Here is a 10157-nt window from a genome sequence, read left to right as displayed (position 1 = left end):
AAACCTGGTTGCAAACTTGTGTGAGTTTCTTAAGGCAATAAGCAATTCAATCTGACCTGCCCAGACTGAAATATGTTCTACTATTCCTGGAAAGATCCCCTTTTAAATCCCTCCTAAAAGAATAAAGACACCACAGTCTTATTCATAAGTAACAAAAAGTAAAAAAATTCCTTCCAGTAGCACCTTAGAGACCAACTAAGTTTGTTATTGGTATGAGCTGTTAACGACTGCAATTGGTCTTACAGGATAAATAAAGCAAGGGGTGAGATGGCTAAAAATAGCTTTATCGTGTATAATGAGATAAGAATCCAATATCTCAATGTCAGACGTTAACAGCTGTCAACAGGTTTACCACACCTATCAGCCAATCACCCATTCCCACCACCCTTCTGAGTAATACCCCTCCCCACCCTCTCACTATATATAAGGGTCTGGTGACTTCTGTTTCAGTGTAGCTGAAGAAGTGTGCATGCACACGAAAGCTCATACCAATAGCAAACTTGGCTGGTCTCTAAGGTGCTACTGGAAGGAATTTTTTTATCTTGTTTCAACTACAGCAGATTGACACGGCTGCCTACCTGTAACAAAAAGTAGTTTTATTTACGATCAGGCAGAGCACAATGTGATCCCTGAAGGCTGGCTTAAAGCTTAAAGTTACAAATGTACAAACAGGTTTACCCCATATGGAAGATGACCTGGGGACTGCTGTGGCAGCTAGCAGTCCAGTCCAGGTGATGCAGGGGAAAATAATTTTTTTTCTTTATTCCCCCCCCCAAAAAAAAACTAGGTGCACCTTATAGTCCGGTGCGCCCTATAGAGCGAAAAATACGGTAAGTTCTTAACCCGAGGTACCACTGTACTACTCCCTTCCAGTTTGGTCTGTTCCTTTTGAACAGGCTGTACCCCTCAGTTTCCACGTTCCAGTCATGAGTCTCATTGTTAGGGAATCATTCTGCCAGAAACAGAGGAGGTTCCAGAAAATTCATTTATATATAGGAGTGGCACGCAAAGCATGCATGGCTCTGGCTGGTAGTGCCAATAAGAAAGAGGAACTATCAGTTTCATTTTTGCAGACTGCAAATGTCTACCCGAGTGCTGCCTGTAAATTCTGCTTTGCTGGGGCTGCTGATGGACGCTGTTGCTGGAGAGAAAGAGAGACTTTTAACTCAAAGCGTGCCAGTATAGCTGTTTGCTTTCAGAGTCTGTGAGTGATTCATCTCTAAGAATAACTTCAGTTACTGTTCACTGTTTCCGAGGAAAAACTTCTAAACAATTGAAAGCATGTTACTGAGGTGCCTTCGCACAAGTATCTACAAGCATTTCAGTAATGCCTTCTGAGTCATCTTTGCCACCCTGTAGTGGAAGCTCCAATTTGTCTTGCTGAACTGAAACCATGAGTCGCTCCCTCCAGCTGCTTCCTTCTTGTACAGTCATACCTCGGGTTGAAGTTGCTTCAGGTTGAGCGTTTTCAGGTTGCGCTCCGCGGCGACCCAGAAGTAACGGAACACTTTACTTCCGGGTTTTGCCGCTCACGCATGTGCAGACGCTCAAAATGACGTCACACACATTCGCAGAAGCGGCAAATCGTGACCCATGCACACGCAGATGCGGGTGGCGTTTGCTTCAGGTTGCAAACGGGGCTCCGGAACAGATCCCGTTCGCATCCAGAGATACCACTGTAGTTTCTTGCCCTTTATCGGGTTTCTGGAGCATCGCCTCAGTTTCCTGTGCATCAATGAGGCTACCATCCCCAGTACCAGGTGTTCTTCTGTCTTCTGCAGTATCATCTCCTTCCCCCTCAAGATCTAGTTTAAAGCGCTCCTCATCAGGTTTGCAAGACTCCGCAAATGTTCTTGTCACTGGCCTAGTCATATGGAACTCCCTGCCACTGGAGATTCAGCAGACGCCTTCTGGGCTGACTTTTAAAACGCCTCCCAAAGACTGTTCAACCAGGCCTACGCAGGCTGCTAAGAATACATGGTCTTTGGAGGTTTTTAATTTCTCTCTTTTTTTCACTCATTACAATTTTATGTTTGGGTTTTGTGTTCTTACATTGCTGTAAACAACTTTAGGATAAAGCGGCATATAAATATTTTTATAAACCAATAAATGATTGTCAGACAATGCTACTGGAAGCGTGTTTATTTGCTCCAAGCGAGACCTGCCATGAAGAACCCCCCCCCCCCCCGGATGGCCTTGCTCCTCGTGGGCCTCCTGGATACCTGACACCCCCCCCCCCGCCACTGGCTATTCCACAGCTACTGACTCTTTGTCATTTTGCTCCCCCCCTTTCATTAAAATACCGGGTCGTGTGTCTCCCCCCCCCCCCCCCGCATTTGCTTCTCATTGCTTTGGTTCTGCTGCTGATGGCACTGGATGTTCTAGCAGGCAGTGAGAGAAGCAACACGCGATGCAGAAAGGTATCTAGCTGAAACACAGAAAACCAGTTTTAGCACCAGAATTGAGTGCACCCTCATCTTATTTTATTTTAAATAAATCTTCATGCCCTGGGCAGCTTCCGCCTCCTGCAGACTTCCCAGCAAACCTTTCTCCTTTTTTGACATCTATGCTGCTCCTGCTCAGAACGGGAGGTTGAAGAAACAGCAGGGCCCTGAATTTCTCCACCCGCCATAAACCCCCCACCATGGAAGAATTAAGTCTTATCAGGCTTTTCCTGTACTGTCCAGCCATACCTAAAGGTAAAGGGACCCCTGACCGTTAGGTCCTGTCGCGGACAGCTCTGGGGTTGCGGCGCTCATCTCGCTTTATTGGCTGAGGGAGCCGGCGTACAGCTTCCGGATCATGTGGCCAGCATGACTAAGCTGCTTCTGGTGAACCAGAGCAGCGCACGGAAATGCCGTTTGCCTTCTCACCAGAGTGGTACCTATTTATCTACTTGCACTTTGATGTGCAACTGCTAGGTTGGCAGGAGCAGGGAACTCTCCCCGTTGCAGGGATTCGAACCGCCGACCTTCTGATCGGCAAGCCCTAGGCTCTGGTTTAGACCACAGTGCCACCCGCGTTCCACACCAGCCATACCTAGGCCGCCATAAAAAGCCAGGTCGCAGGGGGGCGACATAGGAGATCTCAAATAAACAGCAAGAAGAGCTTTCTGACCGTGGAAGTGATTCCTTGGGAAGGAGGTGGGTTCTCATGGAATTGGAGAGTTGTAAAGGACTCCCAAGGCTCATCCAGGCCAACCCCCTGCAATGAAAGCCCAGGTACCTGGGGGTGGGGTTTGCAACCAACACAAAGAACCACACTTTCGCTGCCACCTCCATGAAACAATGGCGGCCAGAAGCCAGGGCTCCTTGGCACCATTCAGTCGTTAAGAGTCGTCAGCAGGCTCATCTCAGCTATCTGCCAATCTCCCATTCCCACCACTCTTCTGAGTAATACCCCTCCCCACCTTCTCACTATATAGAAGGATCTGGCAACTTCTGTTTCAGTGTATCTGAAGAAGTGTGCTTGCACACGAAAGCTCATACCAAGAACTAACTTAGTTGGTCTTAAAGGTGCTACTGGAAGGATTTTTTTTATTTTGACTATGGCAGACCAACACGGCTACCTATCTGTAACTGGAACCATTCAGGGTGTTGCTTTTGACCTGCTTTTAGAGTCACGGAGCTGGAAGGGACTCCAAGGGTCATCTAGTCCAACCGCCTGCAAGGCAAAAAGCCTCTCCTGGGGAGGCGCCTTCCTCAACTGTGTCTGCCTTTGGATGGTGAAAGTGAGCTGCCCCAGCAAGAGAAGCCCTCCAGGGACAGAGGCGGCCAGGGAGCAGTCAAGGGGCGACTGGTTTCTTCTGCCTGTATTTCCCTCTAGAACCTGCCGGTGACATCCGAAAAGGCCGAATGCCGGAAAATACAGGGCAGATGTGTGTAAACCATGGAACTGGCTCCCACAAGAGACAGGGATGGCCACCAATTAGGCAAATTAATGGAGGATCGGGGCCAACCCCCCAATGGCTCATTTCTCCGTCTGTGGCCAGGAGCTCTGGGTCTGAAGGGTAGCTTCTAGCTGGGGAGAGGGTTGTGGCAGTCTGGTGCTGCTCTGGGGCTCCTTCCCTTTGGGGCACGTGCTTCGCCGCAATGCGAGCAGGATGCTGACCCAGAGGAGCCACTGGCCTAATCCGGCTGCAGGGGTCCTCTGTGCCTCTGAAGCTTTGGCATTCCTCAAAAAGACGCCCCCTGCTGGAAGGGGCTCCTTCGTGATTGTTGCATTATATTGTTGTGAATCTTCTCCCTGGGTTTGAACTTCATTTCGTGGGAGAGGGCCCTCTCCCGTGGTTTTTGTGTCCTTGTATTTTTCACTTCTCTTTCTCTTTCTCTCTATCTCTCTTTATGTAATTAAGCTAAACTTTCAAAAGAAAAGGGGAAAAAGACCTGTCCTGCCTCTTCCTGCCCCGTCTCCAGGATCTCTGCTCCCTACCAATCTCCACTCCACAATTTAGTAGCAAAAACAGCTGTGGGGCTGCCTGTGCAGGGAAGTTTTCAACGTGTGATGTTCGGTTCTGCTTTCATCTCTCTTGGAAGCCGCCCAGAGTGGATGGGGCAACCCAGCCAGATGGACGGGGTATAGTTAGTATTATTTCTACATCTAGTCTCAGTTTCCCCCTCTGGAGTTCTGGGAAGCTTTGGAAGTTAGCATAGTATCACAGAGTCGGAAGGGACCATCAGGGTCATGCAGTCCAGCCCAGCCCAAGAATCCTTTTTTGACCAACATGGGACTCGAACCCATGATCCCGAGAGCAAGAATCTCGTGCTCCACTGACTGAGTTATCCCAGGTTATGAACACGGGGGGGGTGGGGGTGCTGAGAAGCCACCCTAGACAAAGTCAAGGCCATTGGGTCTGGCGAACCCAGGGCTGCTGACACTGGCTGGCAGCAGCTCTGCTGGATTTTGGACCTGGGGCCTGGAGATCCTGGGGAGTGAGCGTCTGCTGCCACACTACGGTCCTGCGGTTCCCACTGAGACGGCACCTCTCCTTCCTGTCCTTCTGCACACAGCTGTGGGGCATGTGGGGCACCTGCAGCCTGCCAGCTCTTCTGGGAAAAGGGCCCTGGAGACCCCCTGAAATGTTGTGATTCCCTGGCTGCCTGCTGCCCTCCCTGCAGCCCCAAGTGCCAGACCCCTGGGCCGGCAGCAGGAGGGCCAGGAGGAACCCGAGGGGCTCCTCTTCCCACCACCAAGCCCTTCCCCAGCCAAACCACTCCTGCCCAGGTCCTCTCACAAGCAGCTTCCAGAAAGGCTAGGCAGCTCATTATTACGTGGGGAAATCAAAGGACCAGGGTTGGACAGGACCCCCAAGGCTCTTCTGGTCCAGCCCTCTGAAATGCAGGAATCAAAAACAGCACAGGGAGCTCTGGCCAGAGTCCGGGGGGAAGACCACGTCAGGCTGTGGAAAGGAGGGAGCAGTGCCATGCAACCGCCACTGGCACAGCCCCCCAGCCGCGCCCCACCAACTGAGGGCAGACAGCGGGGGAGGGTTGCAGCCAGGGGCCCCAGGAATCTGCGACAGATGCGCTTTCGGGCATAGCGAGGTGGGGGGCACAGGGCCGTGGTGCAGGCCGACAACGAAAATGGATGTGACAGAGGAAGAGGAAGAGCAGGGCGAGGCCACAATGGAGCCTCCACGTCCAGAGCCAGTCCACCGGAAGACCAGGGAGGGCAGCAGCCGGGGAGGCCTCTCTGGGCCCCCCGTCTCCCCCCTGGAGCCGTTGGAGGGGCTGAACCAGAGCAGCTTCCCGCGTCCTCATCCAGCAGCCAGTTTGTGTGAATGGTGAGATTTTAATGTCGATTTTAAAATTGTGCATTGAATTGGGTTTTAAATGGTGTCCAGACAGAGGCAGAGAAGTGGGGGGTGCACAGACTCCCCCCCCAAGAATGTGGGGCAGGAAGAGCAGGCCTGTACGAGGCCCCACAGCTTACATGCCGGGGGGGGAGCAGCCAGGTGCCAGTTCACTGTCCAGGAAGGGGAGAGCCCTCTTGACGGAGCCCCCCCTCCCCAGCACCTGGGGCTTAGCCTTTCGCTCCCTGCCTTTCATGCCAGCCTGATCCCCAAAGTGGCGGGGCTGGCGAAGGGGGGTCTTTGGGCGTGTCTATGCCATCGCCCCCCAGCACAGGGTGAGGTGCCCTGCCCACCACACGTACTCTGGCCCCCTGACCCCCAAACCCGCCTCTGTGCCCCCAAGAGGGTCCACAGGGATTCCCATCCCTCCATCCATCTCTGGGTGGGCCTCTCCCCCCTGCTTCTACTTGTAGGTCCAGCAAGCGGTGGCCCATCCCTGCCCCTTGCAGATCTCCTTGTGCTTGAGGAAGCAGCTCTGGACGCGGAACTTGCGCCCGCAGTCCTCGCAGGCGTACAGGTTGCCGTCGTGCGTCTTCATGTGCTCGGTCAGGTGGTGCTTGAGCTTGAACTTCTTGTTGCAGACGGAGCAGCCAAAGGGGCGCAGGCTGAAGGTCAGCATGATGTGGCGGTCCCGCTTGGGCTTGACTGCAAAGCGCTTTCCGCACAGGCAGCCAAACTTCTTGCCGTCGGGCGCAGACATCAGCTTGACGGGCGCGTGAACCACCTGCCCATGCACGGCGTGCGCCAGGATCTCGTTGCCATGGAGGTCCACGGGCTTCCACGAGCTCTCGGGGAAGGCCACCGAGTCCGCCTTTGCCGAGAAGCCGCCGCCGGGGCCGCTGGACGAGGATGCCGCCGGGGCGCCAGGGAGCAGGTAGCTGACCTCGCCGCTCTCCTGGATCTCGGCCGGGCACAGCCCCGACACGGCCAGCGGCCTGCCCAGAGACTTGAAGAAGCCAGCCTCCGACAGGCACGAGCTGCTGCCGGCCCCGCCCAGCACCGAGGCGGCCGCCTCCTCGGAGTCAAAGCGCTCCTGCTTGATGTAGAAGACCTTGGGGGCCTCATGCGCCGGGGCAAAGGGCGGCTCCTTGGCTCGGCTCTCCTCGGCCTTTGCCGGCCCGTCGGTGGAGCCGCTGCAGATCTGCGCCTGCTGCTCCTCCTCCTCCTCCTCGTCCTCCTCCTCGTCAGGCGGCACGCGGATCTTCAGGACCTCGCCGTCGGGGCAGGTGCGCCGCCGCCGCCCAGGAGCCTCGGCTTCGGCCTCGTCCCTGGAGCCAAAGTAGTTGCTGCTGCTGGGCGACTGGCTCTCGCTGGCGCGGCTGGACCAAGGCCGGCAGGCGCCGCCCTCCAGCTCCTTGAGGATGCCCGAGCACTGGTCCACCACCTGCCACATCTGGAGCCCACTGGCCACCAGGAGGTGGCTGGGCAGGGCCTCCAGGAGCAGCTTGAGGCGCCCCGAATAGATGAGCTGCAGGAGGTTCTCGAAGGCGTCCGGCTCGATGACGCCGGGCAGCACGATGCAGTTGGTGTCGTGCAGGAGCAGCTTGTCGTGGAAGTAGGGCGAGGAGGCAGCCAGGACGCTCTTGTGCGCCTGGAAGACGCGGCCCTGGACGTGGATGGCGATGTCGCAGAACTTGCCCTCCAGGCGGTGCTTGTTGAGCGACTCCAGCAGGACGGCGGCGTAGTGAGGGAACTCAATCTGCACGCTGCGCGTCTCGGGCTCCATGGCCACGGGGGAAACGGGCGCAGCTGCAAGGAGGAGAGAGAGGGTGAGGGGCCAAGGGGGGAGGAGAGGGCACAGGGGGCTCCGCAGGCCAGGCAGCTGCCTGCTGGGGGGAAAGGGAGCCCAAGGGTCAGCTAGCCCAACCCCCTGAAATGCAGGAATCTTTGGTCCAATCTGCAACCCAGAGATTAGGGGCCACAAGAGGCTTGCTTTCTGAACTGTATTGCAGGGGGCTGGGTTCCTTTCCAAACCTTTCTATCTCCTCTGCTGCTGCCTTGTCTCAGAAGCCTGGGCAGCCGCCCACCATGGATTCCTGGGGATACAAGGTGTTGGGATAAAAAACCATAAAACAACATTGTGATGCCCCCATTTGGGAACACTGCCTTCTGTAGGTGGCCACGGGCAGCCACAAGTTTGGCCAGGAGTTCCCTATTTGACAGAAATCATATTTCTCTTTCGGAGGCTTCTGGCTGGACAAATTTTGGAGCCTCCTTGAGTCTGTTTCATTTTCTAGTGCTGATTTGTGGGTTCATTTGTCTGTTTTACAGCACTGCTGCTGATATTTCACGGTGCTCCTAATTGTGTTCTGTGATTTGCAACAATGTGATTTGTTTATTTCTGTTAAAGTAAGCTGCTTTGAGCTTTCAAGAAACAATAAATGGAATATAGGCACATTCAATAATTTACACAGAGAGATTGGTAGGGACCTCGAGGGTCATCTTTTAAAATATTTTACTGCAAGCCGCCCAGAGTGGCTGGGGCAACCATGTCAGATGGGAGGCACATAAGTAATAAAATTGTTATTATCTTGTCCAGCCCCTTAGATAACCTTCAGGGTCCCTTTTGACCCTACATTTCTATGCTCCTCAGCTGCTGCTGCTGCTGCTGCCTGGCCTCCGGTGAAGCTCCAGGATCTCTCCAGCCACTGAAGCAGGAAGGGGCAGGAGGAGAACCACCCAGACTGAGTCCAGAATAGAATAAGGGGAGGGGTCTTCTTTTGCTGTTTACTTATTTACTTGTTTTGATCTTGTATATTATTATGTGAACCACCCAGAGATCTTACGACAAAGGGCGGTATATACATCTAAATAATAATTCATTTATTAATGTATTTCTTCTAATTCAGGAGTGTACGCACGACAAGGGAGGTGTTCGACAACCGAGGTTCCACTGTAATAATATTAATAATAAAAGCACCTTCCCTATCACAGACGGAGGCGCCTTTGGGACTGTTGTGTCTCTGTTCGCGGAGTCTTTGCTTCTCTCTTCTCGCCCCATATTTCAAGGGGAATCTCTGCGACTTAATGTGCCTACTGTATATGCTTCCCCCCCCTCTTTTTTTTTGCATTTCCACTATTTACTGTTACCGTGAAATCGGGCAGCGCATAGACCTTCAGCCAGCAGGCGACCTGGGAGCCAATTATGCGAGTTCATAGCTGCGCAGGTGGGGGGCAGTCTCTCCCCCCCCCCATATAGTCCTCCCTCCAGTCCGGAGAGGGCCATTCGCTTTACTGATTGGCTTCTCGGGCTGCGCGCCCCGCGCCTTCTCCGGAGCGCCCTGGGCTCAGCGGCCGGCACTCTGCGCGTGCTCAGGGGCGCCCTCGCTCCGGCCCCTCCCCCTGGGAGGATGACGTGGCGCGCAGGGGGCGGGGCCAGAGGCTCCCGAGGCTCCTCCCCCCCCGCCGCCTCCCCGCCGCCGCCTCACCTCGGCCGCCGTTGCCGCCTCTTCCCTTCCTTCCGCCTTCCTTCCTTCCTTCCGCCCGACGGAAGCGGCTGAGCCGGAGCGAGAGCCGCCCCGCCCTCGGGCCTCCTCCGCGCCCAATCGGAAGCTGCGAGGGCGCTGGCTCGGATTGGCGCCCGGCTCGGACGCCCCGCCCTCTCCGGGCAGTTTAGCCAACCGGGGAGGCGGTCGAGTCCCGCCCCTTGTACTGTCGGCCCGCCTCTCCCGTCAGCCGGAAGAACAGGACCCGGATGCGGACCTGGACTCTGATTGGCTGTGCTCTTCGTCTTAGGCGGGAGCTGCTTTGATGAGTTCGTCCTTCAATTAGGCAAACAAGCAGCGCAGAGGCGGGTCCGGGAGAAGGCGCTGCGCCTTCCCATTGGACGCGGCTCCTGGGAGGGCGGGACGGGCAGCCTTCGCAGCTTTCTAGTCCTCAGCGAGAGCGAAGGTTGGCTGCGGGGAGGGATGGGGGCTCCCGGAGCGAGTCAAAGCGCATCGAGAGGAGATGATGACTCTTAGGACTATTTACTAGTAGTGTGGTGTCTATTACATCTGTAGGCCCCCCTTCAGCCAAACATCACAGGGGCGATTTGAAAGGAAAAGGAAAACACGAAAGACAATCTGTTGCAAGCTTTGGAAAGTTACAGATAGGTAGCCGTGTTGGTCTGCCATAGTCAAAATAAAAAAAATCCTTCCAGTAGCACCTTTAAGACCAACTAAGTTAGTTCTTGGTATGAGCTTTCGTGTGCAAGCACACTTCTTCAGATACACGTGTATCTGAAGAAGTGTGCTTGCACACGAAAGCTCATACCAAGAACTAACTTAGTTGGTCTTAAAGGTGCTACTGGAAGGATTTTTTTTAT

The 10157-nt window shown here is 54.6% G+C and overlaps 1 protein-coding gene across 3 annotated transcripts; it reads right to left on the bottom strand.

Moving 5' to 3' along the window:
• Positions 1-3584: 3584 nt before the first annotated feature.
• ZBTB9 (zinc finger and BTB domain containing 9) lies at positions 3585-9379 on the bottom strand. 3 transcript variants are annotated; one of them, XM_081024433.1, is made up of 3 exons: positions 9280-9374; positions 7826-7887; positions 3585-7600 (listed from the first exon to the last, which is right to left on the bottom strand). In XM_081024433.1, the coding sequence occupies exon 3, from the start codon at positions 7575-7577 to the stop codon at positions 6255-6257; it is 1323 nt and encodes a 440-aa protein (XP_080880559.1). In that variant the 5' UTR covers positions 7578-7600; positions 7826-7887; positions 9280-9374; the 3' UTR covers positions 3585-6254. The 3 variants fall into 3 exon arrangements, with proteins under 3 accessions (XP_080880559.1, XP_080880558.1, XP_080880560.1); XM_081024432.1 differs by lacking the exon at positions 7826-7887 and having other exon boundaries at positions 9280-9379; XM_081024434.1 differs by lacking the exons at positions 7826-7887; positions 9280-9374 and adding an exon at positions 8942-9162.
• Between the last annotated feature and the right edge of the window lie 778 nt (positions 9380-10157).

This window comes from Podarcis pityusensis (assembly GCF_964106645.2).
Source record: "Podarcis pityusensis genome assembly, contig: HAP1_SCAFFOLD_105, whole genome shotgun sequence".
Classification (NCBI taxonomy): domain Eukaryota; kingdom Metazoa; phylum Chordata; class Lepidosauria; order Squamata; family Lacertidae; genus Podarcis; species Podarcis pityusensis.
The sequence above is the reverse complement of the archived record's forward strand: the minus strand, read 5'-3'. Positions and strand labels throughout refer to the sequence as shown.

Bases quoted from the DNA above. Each gene is read 5' to 3' on its own strand.
- ZBTB9 (XM_081024434.1), bottom strand. From the start codon at position 9,077: ATGGCCCTCTCCGGACTGGAGGGAGGACTATATGGGGGGGGGGAGAGA. The intron at 7,601-8,941 runs GTAACAGTAAAT...TCCTCCTTGCAG, and splicing joins ATGCGCTGCCCGATTTCACG to CTGCGCCCGTTTCCCCCGTG.